The sequence below is a fragment of the Alexandromys fortis genome, unplaced genomic scaffold (genome assembly GCF_014885135.2).
Source record: "Alexandromys fortis isolate MF-2015 unplaced genomic scaffold, M_Fortis_MF-2015_v1.1 scaffold_17, whole genome shotgun sequence".
NCBI classification, from domain to species: domain Eukaryota; kingdom Metazoa; phylum Chordata; class Mammalia; order Rodentia; family Cricetidae; genus Alexandromys; species Alexandromys fortis.
This window is the reverse complement of record NW_026067896.1, coordinates 2,086,122-2,105,857: the sequence shown is the minus strand read 5'-3', so window position 1 is coordinate 2,105,857 and position 19,736 is coordinate 2,086,122. Positions and strand designations below refer to the sequence as shown.

The 19,736-nt window shown below is 41.8% G+C and overlaps 1 protein-coding gene across 4 annotated transcripts in view; it reads right to left on the bottom strand.

Annotated features, from left to right (window-relative positions):
* Vps13b (vacuolar protein sorting 13 homolog B) overlaps nt 1-19,736 on the bottom strand; it is a 399,494-nt gene that overhangs the window by 102,145 nt on the left and 277,613 nt on the right. For all 4 annotated transcript variants that reach the window (XM_050163211.1, XM_050163229.1, XM_050163202.1 and 1 more), the window contains exons 36-39: nt 13,014-13,406; nt 4,514-4,716; nt 2,615-2,822; nt 2,018-2,202 (exon numbers count right to left, since the gene is read on the bottom strand). In XM_050163211.1, the coding sequence (XP_050019168.1) occupies nt 2,018-2,202; nt 2,615-2,822; nt 4,514-4,716; nt 13,014-13,406 (989 nt within the window). The remainder of the gene's footprint in view (nt 1-2,017; nt 2,203-2,614; nt 2,823-4,513; nt 4,717-13,013; nt 13,407-19,736) is intronic.

The following is a 19,736-nucleotide window of genomic DNA, read 5'->3' as shown; positions in this document are numbered from 1 at the left end:
ACACACAGTCTAGGAATGGAAGAAGATATGGAGAAACAGAATAAAGTGAAAGGCAGCATCCAAGTAGTGACATCAGTGCTCCAGGGTTCAGGAGGGCGGCGGCACATCTAGATACGCTGTCCGAGAAGCTTTCAGGGCTCAGACAGAATGTTAGCTAATCCAAGAGTAGACAGGACTCTAGTTTTCAAGAAAGGAGAAACTGACAGTGTGTTGGCTTATTTAATTTTACTATTGTTTTACTTGAGAGTCAAGAGGGAAGTCAAGTAAGTTGAGGCACTACATGGAAACAGACTGCCTGTGGGCATGCCTTTGGAGCATTTTCTCGATGGCTAGTGGATGTAGGAAGGTCCAGCTCACCATAGGCCGTGCATCTCAAATCAGGTAGGTCCAAGCTGTATAAGGAAGCTGGCTGCCATGAGAGCAAGCTGGAAAGCAGCATCCCTCTGAGTCTTCACTTCAGTTCCTGCTTGAGTTCCTGTCCTGATTTCTCCCAATAGTAGACTGTGACCCAGAAGTGTAAGCTGAAATAAATCTTTTCTGCCCCAGACTGTTCTGGACATAAAGTTTATCAGAACAATAGAAATCAAACTAATAAACAAGGACAAAGTGGGTAGTTAAAGTTGGTTTGGTAAATACAAATAGGCTAGTTTAACTAAAGCATGTTCAATGTCCAGGGCATGCCAGGTTATCACAGCAGGCATAGCAGGGTGACAGACTCACGGAGCATTTCCCTCGGTGAGCCATGTGATCTCTCTGTTCCGATACGATTTTGGAAGGGCGAGGCTGGATGGCATGGAAAAGTCTCGTGACAATGTCTAGGTGCTTGTGTAAGCTGAGTAGAGACGAAGACTCACTATGTGTGAGGCACTGATTTAAGCATATTAACTATAATGTCCCATTTACTGTAATGGCCTGCAATTACTTTGGAAGGTTGATAACGACAACTGTTACTGTTAGGAAAGGAAACAGTTGAAAGTCTGGGAAGCCCAGAAGTTTGCCTAAGGAGACGGTCAGAAGAACCTCACAGCCCACAGAATCTGCACTACACCACACTCTCCAGGGGCACCTTCCATGCTTTCCTTCCACTCAGGTTAGCCACGCTTTGGACCTGAGGCTCCAGAACAGAATTCAGACCATTACAGGACAAGGAGGACAACAGGAGGGTTCCCTTTGGAAGAGGACGTAGGGAGACTCTTCTACCCATCAACAACCAAAGAACTGTTCATGCTCGACGGAGCTCCCAGCACATGAGTGGCGCAGATGCTTTCTGACCCCTAAGAGCAACTCTAGGACCTGAACCTTTAGGTACAAAGGAGAAAATCTGAGCTGAGCTGATCCTGTGACTGATGCTACATAGTTTCTGTTCTCAACTTCTCTAAGGAAACAAGACAATTTGTAAGATCCTAAGATTGCAACTGAAGAGTTGCTTCTGTCCATGAGATCCGTTCCCAGACACATGTTAAATTCTGTTGCTCAAAGGAAGAACATGAGGACAGACAGCTCCAGGATCTCAGGAAACGGCATCAGGACACTTCTTCTATCTGTTGTGTCCTGTTGCTTTATCTTTCCTGTGAACGCTATACTACTGTATACATAGAATCCTTGCTGTGAATTCTAGAGCAAGCTCAACTTCCAGAAACCGCGGCCCTGTCTTGTTCCCTAGGACGGTATCTCTACTTTGAACTTTACCCATACATTGGTAATAAATATATTTTTTAATAAGTTATAAAACATTGTATGACCAGATACTGACTCTGGCTATTGAGAATAGCCAAGCTTCCTGTATGCTGCTTGGATCCCTGGAACTCCCCCTGATCTTTAATGCTTTAGGTGGTCCAGAGACAGCAAACTATCTTTCTCCTTTTTACACATGTGCATGCATACAGCACACACATGAATGTACTCATCTTTGCTACTACTGACAGAAGAAATATGTTTGCTCTAATATTTTTTCTTAATGGTCATCATTTTCACATACTTATTTTATTTTAGAAAGATAAAAGCAGCCACTACACACCTGCAGCACATCTCCGAGGTCCGCTGTGCTAAGATCCGGGTCCTCTGTAGTGTTGAAAGGCACAGGAGTTATCCGCACCAGGGTGAGCACGCGAGGCTCCGGATACCTCCACAGCATCATCCCTGGGCTCTCGTCTGTCTCACTACAGAACAGGACTTCATAGGCACCAGGAAGTTTCAAAGATTCTGCCAAATGAAAACAACACTGCAAGTTTTTAAAAAGGAACACGTTGATTTCTCAGAGAGAGAATTAAAAAAAATCACATAAAGAAACTAACTGATCAGTTTAAATAAGATTTGAGACAGAAAAAGTCAATTTCAAAGAGGGACTGATTGGTGTCATCACTCCACACTGTCAGTGTGAATGGACCTCTTTCTCGTGCTCCAGGGCTATCACAGGGACTGGCTGGTTCATCACTCCACAGTCAGTGTGAATGGACCTCTTTTTCGTGCTCCAGGGCTATCACAGGGACTCGCTGGTTCATCACTCCACACTGTCAGTGTGAATGGACCGCTTTCTCGTGCTCCAGTGTTATCACTGCACTCACTCCACGCCACACATGGCACACGCACTCACGTGGACACTGCCTGTACTCACCAGCATCCTGTAGGTACTGAAAGGTGCCTGTCCGCAGGTCATCTGAACTTGGTTCACTTTTCAGAGCTTGAGTCTTATCCACAGGAGATGGCATTTGGGGTGCTGATTCAGGAACCGGCACTTCAAAGCTCCCCTCTTCCTGAAGATACCCATTGAATAATTCATGCAGAAGGGACAAGCAATTCAAATGCTCTTGACCCCAGAAGACCTTCAAAAGGGTATGAAAATATTAACAGTCTTTAAACATAAATATTTCTTGAGAATAATTAGGTACAAATCATATTTGAATTAATGTGATGCTATAATCATGTTCAGTATAATTAATAATAATAAACTACAATTTCCAAGAAATAATAATTTATTGTTTGAAATTCTAATACTTGAATAACCTATCATGAGTTGTGTGGATAAGAGTAAAGTTTAAACTTTAGATTAGTGATGATATTACAATGGTGTGAAACACTGTTTGCCAGTTCATTCAGCAAGAAGGAAAAAGAACGTTTCTTAAAGTTCAAGATCAGGACACACAGGTTCTCTTGGCCAAATATTAATAAAATGGTAACAGTCTCATGGGTGACTTCTTCCATTTGTCAGAGATCAGTCCTAACAGGAGAGAAGGAAGCTGCCCCTGTATGGTTCCTGGAGTCTGTGTTAGGGAGACCTCTAAATGTGGCTGACAGTTGTATGGCTGGGGCAGACGAAGGGGCCACTGGCAGTGGTACTGGGATTTCTCTACTGCATGTACTGGCCTTCTGGGATCCTATTCTCTTTGGCTGTTTACCTTGCTCAGCCTTGATGTAGTAGGGAGGGCCTTGGAGTTTCCATAAAGCAAAGTGCCTTACCCTCTCTTAGGACTAGAGGGGATGGGGTGGGAGAGTGTGGAGGGAATGGGAGGAAGGGAGGAAGTGGAAATTTGGATTGGTATTTTTTTTTTTTAAAAAATCTAATTAAAAAAGGAAACTAAAAAAAAAGTTGAAAGATTGCAATTTTTGGTTGATTTTAAGAAATGCACATTTAATGCATCCCCTTTAGTGATAAACTAGTCACTAAAATTTCTATCATTGTGAATCTTTTTTTTATTAATTTATTTATTAAAGATTTCTGTCTCTTCCCCGCCACTGCCTCCCATTTCCCTCCCCCTCCCCCAATCAAGTCCCTCTCCCTCCTCAGCCCAAAGAGCAATCAGGGTTCCCTGCCCTGTGGGAATCTTGCAACTTTTTTGATTTCCAACAATCCTGAGGGACATGAAATTGCATGATGATGTTAAGAGCTACCTAAGTATTATCAAGAAAGAGAATAGAGAATCTCATGCATTCCATACCTGGCTATAGGCATGAACAAGAGGTTGGGATATAATATACCAAATTTTAATAACCGAGCATCATACGCCTAAGGAAGTTGCAACTATGACACAGCTCTGTGTGTTGGGTGGCGCTGACCTGATACAGGTTGACTGCTCTATTATTAGAAACTCCACACAGTAAAAAGTTTCCCCAGACATTTCCACTCTCAGTTTTACAACCAAGAGAAACCAAACTGTATGTTCATGGAAAAACCTGCCTACAGCTGTTCACAGAAGCATTTTCCGGGAATAGTCCAAAGTGGAATGATTCCAAAACTCCCTCAACTGATGAATGAATGGTAAGAAGATACTCTAAGGTTTGACTGAATACACCAACAACAGCAGCAAGACCCCAACCCACTGAACTATACTGTGGGAACAGGAAAATGAGATGAGATGACCCATTCTTCAGTCACGCTGTGAAGATGGACACCATCATTCCATATACTTCCTTATCACACAAAAAATTTAAATTTTGGTGAAGTATTTCAAAACAAAACAAAACAACAACAGACCAGTTAAAAACCTGTGGGGAAAATCTGGTGGCCCCTACAGACCTGTAGCAGACCACCTCTTAAATCCACGGCTATCTTTGGTATGGCCTGCTGTGGGCCTGGATTGCCACTGTGTTTACACCATTTGGCTTCCAGATTGACAGTAGCAGAGAATGGTCCCATCAGAATCCGGCTTCTGTCTCTGAGGCTTGTTTTAAGGAGAAAATCACTTATGCTGAGGAGGAATGATGATCCAAGACTTCTGCCTGAAGGAGAGAAAAAGAAAGGCTGTATAGTTTAATTACTCCTCAACAACAGCAACAACAACAAAAACAGTGGGGACGCCTCTCTCGGCCAGGGTCTTCCCCAGCCTTGTGCCATTATTACAAAATTCTGAAACAGGTAGACATTCACATTCCTAACAAAGCAATATTTGCCAAAACATTAGGACTTTTCCATGTGTGCACAGTTTAGGTTTTATGAGTGGAGATGATTTCATTAAATTCTGCAAGCTTTTCACAAGTACATTAGGGACAAGGACAGCTGCTCCATTCACCCGTTACCATGACGTGAAGGGCAATTCTCTGTGCTTTCTTACGGCAACAGAGCACAGTTTAGTGCACTTTGCTAGACACACAAGTTTTGGGTTGGCCCATGCTAAAATTCAAAACAATCAAAATACATAACATGTGCTTTCTAAAAATTTTGGCTTAATCCAAACTTCACACCTCATAACCACTCGAATTTTACAAAGTCTTAAAAACAGATAGTGGCAGGTTAGATTTATGAGAAAAACTGTATGCCAGAGTTCAAAGTAAATATGTACAGAAAAGGAATACACTTTAAAATGTAGGTTTCCTTTTGAACTTGAAGTAGGAGTGTGGATCAAAACCTTTTCATAAAGCCTATAGCAGACTTTAAGGAATCTGGATGCCCAGTTAAAGTGGTGAGTTCATTTTCCTCCCAAGAAACTCATATTCTAAATTGTCACTGAGAATATTGAATTTCACCAGGCCATACCTTAATGCTCAGGGCTTATTTTCCTAATGCTATATGATCCTGAAAAAGATGAAAGATTAAGAAACACCGTAGGCCCAGGGTGTAGGCATGTACTGACTTTCTGTGACATCAATGTTGTAAGTACTTATTGTGGCAATCAGAGACACAACTTTCCTCCACAGAAGGCACCAGAACCACAAGTGTTATCTCTGCGACTTGTTTTAAAGTTACCACGGTGAGAAATGAGTTTCTTAAATCTTTTTATCAAACATGTACCACTGAAACTTCTCCCTTTTCACAATTACCTTGAGATCTTTTTTTAAGACAAGGCTTTGCTAAGTAGAACACACTAGCCTCAGACACACAGAGGTCAGTCTGCCCCAAACCCGCCTCTGCCTACTGAGTGCTGAGAGTAAAGTCATCCACTGCCCTGCAGGCTGACTATCTCCACTTGAGCTGTGCGCGCGTGCGCGCGCACACACACACACACACACACACAGAATAGAAACCTAAAAGTCAGCTCAATGAGTCAATATACCTCCTGACAACTGTGTTTACATGTAGCACGATACTTCATTCTTTTAAGCTCCATTCTCTTACTCCAGTATTTTAAGTCATCAAAGAAAAGAAGCCATGTAGTTGAAGTGTGCACGAGGCTGTCACATTTCAGCTCTTCCATGAGCACAGCACTAGCTGTGGGACCTGCCCCACAGAATGGTTTGAAATCTTGTAACTAAATTTGATTGGGAGAAATAGGCTAATCTTGGCAGAGACAAGGCTCGAAGGTAGATTTAAACAGGCAGTGTAGCAGTGGTAATTAGGTTCTTGTCAGAAAGGCTCCCCAAGAGAACCATATTTATACAATTAACAATTCTTTTGTGTGCGGACACATGTGAGCTGTGTAAAAACACAAGAGATGTGTAACGGTAAACAGAAAGCAATGATCTTGAGCAGGCCACATCCTTGAACTCGTCATTAATAAATGTCTTTCCTATATTCAGCTACTCGGGATGTTGGAAGTCTGCTTTCTTCAAGTACTTCAAACACTGAAATCCAGGAACATTTATTATTTTAATCCATTACAGGCAGCGCTTGATTTAACTTTATTGGTTGTGGTGGTGGTAGTGTTATAAGTGGGGTACAGCAATGTTCTTTTACACATCCTTTCAAAAGGGCTTAATTACATTTTATAGTTTGGGCCAGGAATTCTGCTTGTTTTTTTGTCTAACTAGGTTCAAATGGAGTTCAGGTCAGTGATGAATCAGAAGACAAAGTCAGAGATGGTTATCTTTCTGGTGTGCGCTCATCTCCCTCTGGAGTGGCTGGGCAGGTCCATCACGTCCACACTGCACAGGAGATCGCCCTAATGGCCTCTGCTGGGGCTCATTACAAAGTTTTCATTTTTCATGCAGCCTTGAAATGAATACATCAGAGATTGGACACAGTGCTTACTTCTATTTCTCTGAAGTTACTAAACTCTGGATTCTAAATGATTCCTGTTGGGCTGCCAGATGTGGGAACCCCATCAGAACTAAAACACAAACGTACCTGGCAAACGGTAAGCATGGTGCAGACACAGCCCTTTCCACAGAGGAATGCACACCACAAAACCTAAGGTGTGGGCATCGCAGGGACACAACTTGTTTCAACAAAATAAATATCTTCTGTATGAACATGTCCAAATAGCAAGAACTGACTAGTTTTTTAAAATACTAACCACCCATAGCTACTCATTCTCCACACCACGTAGAAAGCCTTTTTCTGTGCTAGTGAGATGTACAGTGGGTAGCAGGACTCTGATGGTCAGAGACGATGTGAGTTTGGTCACCGATGGTCAGCGATGATGTGAGTTTGGTCCCCGGGTAACGGTACTCTGATGGTCAGCGATGACGTGAGTTTGGTCCCTGGGTAACGGTACTCTGATGGTCAGCGATGATGTGAGTTTGGTCCCCGGGTAACGGTACTGTGATGGTCAGTGATGTTGTGAGTTTGGTCCCCGGGTAACGGTACTCTGGTGGTCAGCGATGACATGAGTTTGGTCCCTATAACCCATGTATGATGAAACATCAGAACTGACTCCATAGAGCTGTCTTCTGACCTTCACGTGTGTGCTGTGGCATGTGCACCCACCCACACCCCACGTCACACACACACTAAATAAAACATTAAAATGACCTTTCCTAAGTAGTGGGATTGATACTGTTCATTCTTGTCTAATAGTTTATCTACTCACACATTATAACAACCATAGCAAAAATACCATCTCAACATCGAGTCTCTTATAGTTATGTATTTTTTTATTTTTAATCATATTAGAGAAGTAGTATAAATTATTATTTGGGGGAGAAATTATATATTTTACTAGTTTTTATTTCATTTTTAAGTTTGAGAACTTCGTACCTTTTGGAGAATGCCAAGAACGTGCAGAAAAACATTCTCACAGATAAAAAAAACAAGAAGCCTATGAGTAATTTCAGGGTGAAAAGACACTATGCCAGCTTTTACCGGGGCAACTGTGAACCTTATAATAGAGGTGAAGGAGGAACCCGGCCTGGAGGTAACAGTGGTTCTCAGTCCAGGGACGAAGAGGTGTTGTGTTTCAGGGATTCTGGCCCATCTGTTCTGCCCGCCCACATTTTACTTCTGCAAACCCATAAATGCACCTCTACCTCAGGGACTATAGAAAGGCATAAGAATTCTTCTGCTTTTCATTATCACAAGATTCGGTAACTCATTTCATTGTCAAGATAATCCCCTTCACTCTTTCTTTTGTGCTTGCCAGGTATGCCAAAATGACAAATAAAACCCCAGATGTTGCAGGCCAGTGAGCATTCCTCTTTTCTTTGAGTGTTGGGTTTAAGCTACTTGGGACAGAGTATCAAAAAAGACAGGATCCTGATGCGCACACCCAATATTCTTAAGGACTGTTGGTGATCTGTCTAGCTGTCAACTGGCTGTATTTATGCTTCCATCCTCACTGGATCCTTAAAAGTTAAGTTTGTCTTCTGTCTTTTACAGTCAAGAAATTTATTTCCTGTCCTTCAGACCCTGGAAAGAGATGTATTTCTTTGTGAAAGCAGTAAGGGTCTTTGGGTGCTGTCATGGCTAACGACTGCACATGGATTTTAGGCAGTCGTATCTAACGCAATGCTAACTGGCACCCAAAGCCTGTGAGGTGCCTTGGAGATCTCCTTCAGGAGAAGCACAGCATAAACAGTGTTGCTGGTCCTGAATGTGTTGAGCGTGAGGGAGGCATTCTAGTCCCATGGAAGAGAAGGGCTGTGCTTCCTTTCCCTCTCTGGTTCTGTTTATATACAGAGTTAAGTATAGCAAGGGTAGGCAAAGTAATTTAAACCACTGTTGCTTTGACAATGAGCTCAACTCACCATGTCCTGCCTGGGAGAAAAATTCTCAATGTCTCCATGGTCAGAGAGTCTTGTCAATGGTTTCCTATTCTAAATGCCAACCAATGGCTTCACCCTGTGTCAGCAAGCTGTTCATGCCGTGTTTCCGAGTGCTTTGTCTATTTGGAGGTTGCTAATTGTCCACAAGAAAGAGCACGGCAACCTCAAGCCCAGGGATTTCCCAGCTCTCAACTGTGTACTCCTGTTTGCAGAACTCTAAGGCGTGCCATCTTACTAGAGCCATAAATTACGCTGACAGGGAGCTGCAGCATGAGATCAATCCCCACCCTCCTGTGGAAAGAGACTTGCTGCCAATTCGGAATTTATAACTACATAGTTTGCGTGTCTCCAAAATGACATGCTTTGTATGTGCCCACGTGGGGAAGCTGCAGCTTTTAAAGAACATATTCTACAGTGGAACAGATTTAACAGACAACTAAGACACAGTGGCTTTAAAATGTTTCAGAATATAAGATGCAGTTTCTACCTCAGATTTGTCTTGTTTCTGTGAAAGCATTCGTAATACTTGGTACCAAGTGACAAGAACACAGCATCGCATCTGCAGTCAGACCACAGAACTAAGCATCCTAGCAAATAGGAGTCAGTCATTGAGCCGCTGCCTCACAGGCTTGTACAACAGGGAGACAGACAGCAAGACTCAGAGTCCGCAAGGGTACAGGGGTCTGAGGAGAGCCAGATAGCCAATTTATTTCCTTTAGGCAGAAAATACTTAACTGCTCTGCTTTGTTCTGCAAAATGAAGATGGGAATTCTTTTAACAAGCTCAGTAAATAATTTGTAACTATTCATTTTTAAAATGAGTAAATGAAGAAGAAAGTCTTCAGATTGTACAAATGTACTGTCGATGTTTGGGGGAAAACGTGGGCTTTCTTGTTTCATGTCTTTATTGTCCCCTTTCCCCACATACTTTCCATAAGCTTCTAACAGCTTAGATGATAAAAAAAATAATCATTAGGCAAACTCATTTTTTCTGTCCTCTCGGCAAGTGGGAGAACATGCCTACAGCACATTCCCAACTGGGCTTCTCTCAGAGTTACTTAGCACATAGGATTCCTCTAGAATTACAAATCTATTTCAGCTCTTAAATTAAAATTCATCTGGAAAGAACTGCTTTTCCCTGTTTATATAACATTGTCACATAAAGAGTGTTAAAAAAATACTCCTCTAAAAATAGCCTGCGTGAGCTAGGGATTAGCAGAGCTCCGCCGGAGCTGCTCCTTTGTAGTTTTTTCCACGATGTGCTTGCACAGTGGTTTTGAGTGTGTTTATTAAAGTCAGCACATCAAACAGGATCAAAGAGAAAGTGAGGGAGAACCCAAGAACCCCCAAGTGTGTTGTCTCATAGGGGAGCTATGCAGATTCGGATAAACAAGTGCGAACTGTTGAGGTCTTAATGAAGAAATTTTCGACAATTATTTTATCTCGAGTCCTTCCATACAGGACACCATGTGCGCAGCAGATGCTGTGCCGTGTGCAGAGCCATTCCTCTCTGTTTAATGGCGCGTCTGAGATGACTACTTTGTCACTGTGCTCAATTTGGTTAGCAAATAGTTTGAGAGGTGCAGCTGCTGCAGATGCTCACAACAGTTACACAAACTGTAAAATCAAAGATTCAGCTAAGTATTTCTGCATTAGAGTCAACCTATAAAAATCTGACATTAATTCCATTGAGCTCAAAGATACACCATAAAAATTGGGTTGAATACAGAACATCACCACTTGAAAAAAAAATATGACTACTGGGAGGGTGTGCGAGAGAGAGAGAGAGAGAGAGAGAGAGAGAGAGAGAGAGAGAGAGAGAGAGAGAGAGAGAGAGAGAGANAAACTATACCTAACTGCCAGGTGTGGTGCACATCTTTAAGCCCAGGACCTGGACGGCAGAGTCAGGAGATCTCCAAGCATGAGGCCAGCCTAGTTTACATACTACGTAGCTAGGACTACAGAGTGAGATTCTGTCTCAAAACAAAACAAGTTAAACCCAACAACAACAACAACAAAATAACTCCCTAACCCAACAAAACAAAAACAAATAAAAAAATCCAAAGTATACATATTTGTAAGCATTTCAAATAAATTGAACAACTGGATTGAAGACATCTGACTACATAATGAAATAAATGTTAAATGCTTAATTTATGTTTTTTAAAATAGTTACAACTATATATGTACTTTTAAGTTGTGTGGTGATCTTGGTGTGATGGCCAAGTTCAGGGCTAGCCTTGTTTCAAGGTGAGTTCCAGGGCAGCTTGGGCTGCAGAAAGGGAGCCTCTCCCCCACTACTAAAAACAACCCAAATGGACGGAGCTGTGCAGAGATCTCTATTCCAAGGCCCCCGACCCCAGCCTTCAGCAACAAATATAGCCCGCTCCAGGCTTAGCTAACTTACACACAATGGATTTTGCTGATTAAACTTGGTTATGGTTTCACCATTTGTAAATTTCTTCAATTAAATGACTAATTTCAATTTTGATTTAATATGACACAAAAAAACTTTAAAGTGTTTGATTTAAAGTATTTTTAAATCAAAGCCCAAGTTTCTATTTTTGTCTTTAACAAGATAAGAAGAACATAATTATAAAAGAAGAGAGTATATAATTTCTCCAATATAAAAGGGGAAGTTTCAAAAATAATTTATTCATAAATTTTCATTTAGCCATTTATATGGCTAAATGAAAAGTTTTCAATTGTATTGTAGAGAAAACAATTATGAAGTACAAATATCTTTAAAAGTTAATAAAATAAAGCCAGCAATTGAGTTTAGAGGGAGTGAGGACAAGACAGGAGCAGGGCCTGCACACAGCTCAGCACAACGTGTTTGGGTCCTGCCTTCCCGGCCAGGACGGAGGGGCAGTGTCATTTTCAGGGTTGGAGAATCTTTCATGCCCCCAAACCCTGCATTTTTCATTTCTAACTTTAAATACAACAAAGAAATAAGAGTTTTTAGCTGGGCTGGTTACAAATACTTCAGTGAGGAAAAAGAAATCATCTATGTTTTGGCTTGAATTTATTACCACTCAACTATAAAAGCTGAAACAAACAAACAAAAACCTCTTAAAACTACTGTGTTCAAACTGGTTCTCTAAAACTAAACCACAATTAGTCTCTAGCTGCCACTTCGTTACGTTTTGGTGTGCAGCTACGATGCACACAGCTCAAGGACGTCAGTGCACAGCCTCCTCCACACAGGCAGGACTGAAAACGTCCGGTTCCCTCCTGAGATCTGCTTTAGAGGACTCGTCTGGCACGTGGCTCCCACTTTCCCAGTAGCAGTGTCTGTGACTGCAATGGTCATTTCCTGCCTATGTTGACTTTTCTTTTCACATACCTTGTGCCCACCCTTTCTGAGTAGTGTGGAAAAGCACGTAACAACTTAGTCATAGTAGCCAAAGAGAAAAATGGCGACGTCATGGCCAGGCAGTTCTTGCCCTGCCACAGCACTCAGCAGGCCTTTGGTGGGTTGAACAGAGGCTCAGCCTTCCCTGGCTAGGTGTTGCTGCTTGACAAAACGCCTCAGTGGCATTCTTGCCACTGCTACCATGGCAACTTCTCATGTTAGAATAAATCATTCTCAGTGATGCAATGTACTGCATTAGTCACCTGCAAGGCTTACAAGACACAGGTTATTGGGCTCTGTGCCCAGAGTCTGATTCAGTAGCCTGGCGGGGGTCTAGCACACATTCCCAGCACGGTCTCAGGTGATGTGTCACAGACTGTACCGTGTGTCACAGACTGCGTGTCATAAACTGCACTGTAAAAAGTACTGTTCTAATGTTTCAAAAAAGCTGAAATGCTGTCACAGTCTTCTCAGCTTGAAGAAAGTTATGACCGAACAGTCCTAAAGGCAACGGCAAGAGCGAGTCTCAGGAGGTAGACGGGGCTGTTGGAGGGCGCCGTTCAGGAATACCCCAGGCTTACAGGACATCACAACCTCAACAAAACGACAACAGCTTTACTCCAAACTGCACTGAACCAGCATCTCCGCAATAAGGTCACAAGCTAGAAATGTCCGAATCTCTAGTGACTCTGGAACTTATTTCCACATAGCACAGATCTATAAAATGCTGCCCTTTCATCTGCTAACATAGGGTGCTGTTTTCTCCCCTCCTCCCTCCGCCCCACCCTCCTTCTCCTGTCACTCACCTGGTGCTCTTTGTGTTGCTCTGACACTGAGGGTTGACAGCGATGCTAACACACACGGTGTATGAGGATGTGGGACAGTTTCCATGGAGACCACAATCTGGGTAGTGCGGACAGAAATTTTTTGAAAGCAGGAAGTGGCTCTCCACATGTTTTCTTGAAAAGAAGTCTGCACTCCATCACAGTGAACTCTGGGCTGAGACGACTTTCCGTGGTAACATCTGGAGACGGGAGGCTCGTCCTTATTCAGGATAGTGTCCGATGGGGCTGAGGTCTCTTTGCTATGTTCAAAGCTGTGTACCTTTTTAATCTTCTTTAATAAATGATTTATCTGATCCAGTTTGGTGAAACTCAAGTTAGCTTTCAAAGGCTTTGATACATCCAAGTTGATGTCAGCTATAAAAAAAAAAAAAAGGAAAGAAACTTACTGGAGCTCTTTAATTAAACTTACTGGAGGTTTCTAATTAAATGTTAATCAAAGTGCCAGCGCAGTGTGTTCTTTACTTGTCACTTCTCCACGTGTAGCTGACCAAAGGAGAGTATTACTGAGCTGCTTAGTGGCCTACACTGCTGTCCACTCATGCAAGGCCCACACCTGGACAGGTCATTCTCCCCTCGGGTTCTACGGCAAACAGAAGCAGGCTTTCCAGTTTGGTACCTATCTGAAACTGGTACTTTCTTACCTCCTTCTCCTCCCATGTTGAGGGCTCTAGGACTCAGGCACAGGTCATGACACTTACTTCTGCTTACAACTCTTCATTGACTCCTATTCATTTATGATATAAAAAGCCAAGTTCCTTCAATAGAGGAAAAAATGTTGCCTTTAAGCTGTAGCTCCCGCTTGTCTCGCCTTCAAAGGTTCCATACACAGAACCCGCTTCTCCTGGTCCTTACTATGTCTAATACAAGGCATTTGCTCATGGGTACAATGTGTCTCTTCTGTGTTTGGATCATCTCTAATGTTCAAATACTGCTCAGCATTTTCTTTAAGAACTTGGTTCACAAGGTGGAGCGTGTGTTCCTCCTTGGGGTTCTACATCTGTATACTGTGTTTATATGAGTTACACGTCCTGCTAGTTAAGAGGACCCTAACTACATATCCTCTGTCCTCAGTACACTACACCAGGCTTCAACATGAAACGTGTGTTTGGGTTCTGGAACATTTTTGTAAGATACTAATCTGGTTCTGTGGGAGGAAGAATTCTGATAATGAACTTCCCCCCTCGAGATTCCCATCCCCTGGCTACCGAGTTAGAGTAGAGGTACTGCTCTGCTGTAAAGGGAGGGAGTCTATGGTTACGCTCAAGGCCCAGGTTAGTAGAGATGGAGATGGTCAAAGGCACCAGGAAGAGAAACCAGGGAAAGTTAGAGATGTGAAGCCTAAGGAAGGTGAGGAGAAACACGCTGGCCCTACAGTTGGACAACAGCCAGTCAGGACTTGGGACTCTCCATCCTACTAACACCAGGCACAACTGGAGTGAGTTTAGAAGCAGGCTCTTTAAGAAGTCTCCTCCACATTACTGCAGATCCCAAATGACACACTCATTTAGATGGAAACTAGCTGAACCCACCTAGGCACAACTACAGTCCACAAGAGACTTCATTCATATCTGTTGTAATTTGCTTATATTAATAAAAATATAAATTCTATATGGTTGTTTACCCACACAACATATGCAGGTCCTGATGTGAACATTAATAAAATTTCTGGGTCTAGGAAAATTGGTTTTAGCTTGTTTTATCATTCCCGATGGCAAAGTTATTAAGCACATAATACACTTTTCCTCTGTTGTGCATTTACTCCTTCAATACTGTTTCAGGAACCCAAGCAGGAGAGGAATATCGTCTCTCCCACTGGAAAGACGATTGTAAAATCTCCAAGATGGCTACTTGGGAGATTCTGAAAAGCAAATGATGTGAAATTCCCCTCTGTATGCGGTGAATATTGTTGGTTAATAAAGGACTGCTTTAGACCTATAGCAGGGCAGAAGTTAGGCAGGCAGGGAAAACTAAACTGAATGCTGGGAGAAAGGAGGAGGAGTCAAGAAAGAAGCTATGGAGCCACTGCCATAGACAGTCATGCTGAAACTTTGCTGGTAGGCCATGACCTGGTGGTGATGCACAGATTAAAGGAGGTGGGCAAAATTAAGATGTAAGCCAATAAGAAGCTAAAGCTAATGGGCAAAGCAGTGATTTAAATACTATGGTTTCTGTGTGATTATTTTGGGGCTAAGTGGCTGGGAACCAACAAGCAGCTCTTCTCCAACAAATTGACTCCCAATGTGGGGCTAAATCCATGCAAAACCTGACAAAGCTTAAAAAGAAATTCTAGACACTAGAAAACAAAGTTTAGTCACATTTATTTTCCCGAATGGGCTTTGCTTGCTGGAAGCATGCTGCGGCTCCTTTAAGAGAGATCTTCCTGATTCAGTGGTAGCAGGAAAAAAGCCACACACATTTGGAATGCTGGCTTTCTGGGCCATGCTGCCAGCATTAACTCTAAGGAGGTCTTGCTATGGAGCATTTAAATGGGGATGTGAGTGAGCATGGCTCTCAGAGGCAGCAAATACAGCTCCGCCATGCTGGGCTGGGCAGGGCAGTCAGGCACTGCTGTGCTTCCCCTAGCAATGGTGCAGCTCAAGTTTTTAAGAAGTGCTTAGCATTTTAAGAAGTGCTCCTGGACAGTAGAGAATTACAGATACACAATAGGACAGATTCATATATGAAAGACCTCTAAATGGGTCACAGTGTTGGATAAATGTATGTAGGCTTGAGAGAGGGAAGAAAGAGAGTCATAAGAGAAAATAAATAGCTTATAAAAAAACAAAGCCTTTAAAGAAACAGAAAACAGCCAGTCATAGATTAAAGGAGTAAAGATAATACAATAATTATTCAAAATTAATAGAGTGAGAAAAGCCACGTAAAAATGGAGTATATGCAGAGAGTCTGGATTATGTATATTATTGTGTTTTCTTTTAATTTTTTGACTGTGAAAAGTGTGCATGTGTGTTTCACTGATCATAACACAGAATCCAGAAAGGGTACAAACACATATTTCTGAAAAAGTCACGAAATCAATTACACAAAATAAACAAAGTTGTATTAGCAAGTGTTGTTAGATATGTATACAAAAAGAAACAAGTACTTCGACCCCAACCTCATTCAAAAACTAGATTAAAATGTGTAATGGATTTAAGTATAAGGTACAAACTTTTTGAGAAACATAGGTGAGTTTCCAGGTAGAAAAGTAAGGAGTCTTGGAGTTCTAGAGATAAGACACAATTCTTGTAGATGGCACAGATAAGCATGATTCACAGTTTTAAAAATTTATAAACTAAATTAAAATTTATTAAGTATGGTACATTAAAGGTAGAGTAAGAGAATGGCATTATAGTAAGTAGGGGTAAGAGGAGTATGTGGCTCTGTTTAAGAGGGCTATGCAGTTATGTCTCATTCAAATTCATGGACTTGTACAACAGAAGGCAACTTTGTTGCATATTAATGAAAAACAATTACTTCAATGGCTATTGAGTACTCGATGGGGAACAGGAAAGACCCCCTCCATATCTGAGTCTCACTTATGATCACTAAGGCTAGTAAAATGGGCTTACATGACCTTGTGGGTCTAGCAGGTCCACCTTTGGCTCACTTCACATGGAGCCAGACTTCCCCAGGCAGGGAATACCTAAAGCCTCAGTGTGCTCTTCAAGTTAAGTTTCTACTTCTCCCAGAGTCCACACAAGACAGTTCAACATTTATTCTGAACCATAAACGATGAGGTCATGGTGGCCCCTTTTCAGAATCTGAGAATGATGCAATACTATTTCTTTCTTTCTTTCTTTCTTTCTTTCTTTCTTTCTTTCTTTCTTTCTTTCTTTCTTTTTTTTTTAGTTTTTCGAGACAGGGTTTCTCTATAGCTTTGAAGCCTGTCTTGGAACTAGCTCTTGTAGACCAGGCTGGCCTCGAACTCACAGAGATCCGCCTGCCTCTGCCTCCCTAGTGCTGGGATTAAAGGTGTGCGCCACCACCGCCCGGCAGTGCAATACTATTTCTAAATGTCAGGAAAATTATAGGGTTATTATTAAATTTATTAACATCATAAGATGTAGCAGATGAAAATTAGGAGCTTTAAACCCAAGCCGTCTTAGTCAGTAAAACTCGAAAGCACAGGTCAGTTTGGAGGAATCATAAATACTTTATCATGGGAATAAATACAGTCTTTCACATATTGTGATCATATGGCAAAACAAATGTTAAATGCAGACTTTTGTAAATCAGTAGAGTTCAAATTCTTATTAAGAAAAAGAAATGTATACTAAAAACCTAGTCATTTTGGTAATATTCAACTATACATGTATCTGAGCTGTATTATTGACTTTATTTTACTGAATATAACTTTTTGAATAATCTGAAGTTGAAAAGACACGTTTCCTCAAGCAGATGAAAGGACGGCCCACAGTATTTATTCACAAATAGTAAGTAAGTAAGAAGGCCTATGTGTAATTAATTAGGGCAAGTACGGTTTCCTGTCTTCTTCGCTTTAAGAGACTCTAGGAGATTGCCACTGCAGACATGATCAGCAGGGTCTTGTTCTAGGGCAGAAACAGGACTATGAGCAGAGCCATGGGACGTGCATTCTTACACAGGCCACTCTTAAGTCTCAGAACGTCAGAAGCACAGCTTCCTCGGAATATGAAAATCATGTCCGAGTGTTTCCATTCTTAGACATCAATTTTGTCTCCTGAGGGTGAAGTGTGGCTTCTGCTGACCTGGGGCAGGGGCTGGATTCTGAGTGTCTTGCACCTACCACTGAGCACCTCCCTGGCCCTAGAGCACCAGCCGTGACCCTGTGTCGTCATGCCCAAGCTGCTCTGTGTGTCAGTTCTTCAGGATCTGATGAGGACAAATGTGATATCATAAGTAAATTCTCTTCATCACTGAGCAGCAACTGAGGAAAGTTCTCAGGAAGTCTGAAATCCGAGAGCTACACACAGCACTAGGTGATTGTAACGCTAGCTTTCCAGAGAGAAGTGGTGGTGTTTAAAACACTAAAATTATTCATCTAAAAAAACAAATGCTTCTTTGCATACATACGTACAGAGGCCCTCTCCCTGTAGGGAAACTGTAGAGCCCTCCCGCTGAAGAACAGGCTGTTGTGCAGCCTCCTCTGGACAAGAGGCAATAAGGTGAGACCACTCTACCAGGCAGCGCCCCTCCGCCAGTCAGCCCAGCAAGTGCCTGGAACGTGCACACTTGTTGGCACAGAGAGCTCAGCAGCATGTCTGAGTTCTTCCACTGACATCACAACTGTCATGCCTGGTCATTCAGTAATTGTCCTGATAGTTGTACTACCAAGTGTCAATAGGCTTCCACATTCTTAAGATTGTGTGTGTGTGTGGCAGAAAATTAGCACCTTCATGATGAGCATTTTCAATTTCACAAGCACAAGGAGGATATTTTTAGAAATGGAAAAATTGTAAGAAAAAGTGTGCTATGTTTAAACATAGAAAAATAAAAATAAAAACTGGGCCATCAAATTGCTAAAATGCAATAAACTCATCACTAACAAAAATGAAAGAAACAGACTCAGAACTGTTTTCAGTGGAGACACAGGGGGTTATATAGAATAATGCTGCGTGCGAATCGTAAACATAACTAAATCAGCACAGACTGTTAATGTGGGCTTTATTCCAATTATTATCGGATTCTTCATCTTGAGAGTTTTGAATTTTTTCATAATCCTTACTGAACTTTAATAAATAGATTATTTTCAAAGTTGAGATTTTAGGAAAATACAGTAACGGAATGTCCCAGCTGAGTCATCTTGTCTGCCAGATCAAGTTTCTCACCAAGCCTGGAACATATTTTGTATCTTTAAGTTACCAAATAAACCCCGGGCTGTCAATTATTAGATCCTAATTGCCCTTCCCAACTCTCTCAACAGCTACCAGGAAACAGAATGACGGACGGACTATTGAGTTAAAGACGATTAGACCAATACAAATAAATTACAGTTATTTCATGCTTCCATCATCCTGCAAGGTGACTTAACAGTGGACGGGAATGAATCATATTACAATAATGAAAACAGAGTGGGAAATCAAACCCCAGGGTGACTCTCCTCAGGTTATGGTAATGCACACCTTGTGGGGGACCAAACACCAACGGGAGAAGTTTCCTGAAAACGGTTCCAGCTATTTTCTCATTCAGAATGTGCCAACTTGACTTGCGCCATTAGTCATATTACTTACATTTATGATGTATTTTCAAATGGGTTCAATATGGCTTGTTACACTCACACCTTAACATCTATGAAGGAAAGCTTCATTGTTAAGTGTTCCTTCCTTTGGAGTTTTATTTGTAAAAGATAAGATTTTATTTCAGAGCACTAAAGCTCAGCCCAGGAGGATGGCTGCGCAGACGGACAGTGGTATCCCTAGCCCTGTGTGAGGGAGTGAGCGAAGAACACAGCAGTAACATGCTCCAACCAGCTTGACTTCCTCATCATTATAACCAAACCTTTTTACTACTTAGCTATAATGCACTCACCTCTTACGATTGGATCATATACATTTTCTGTTACCCAATAATTCAAATTCTAATTTTTGTTACATTGTTCAAATAAATATATTCCTGATGATAGTGGACAATGGAGATTGTGAAGTCAGAGGACTGAGACCTAGAAACCTAGAAGGCTGCTGAAGTGAAATCAATGTGTGTTCACTG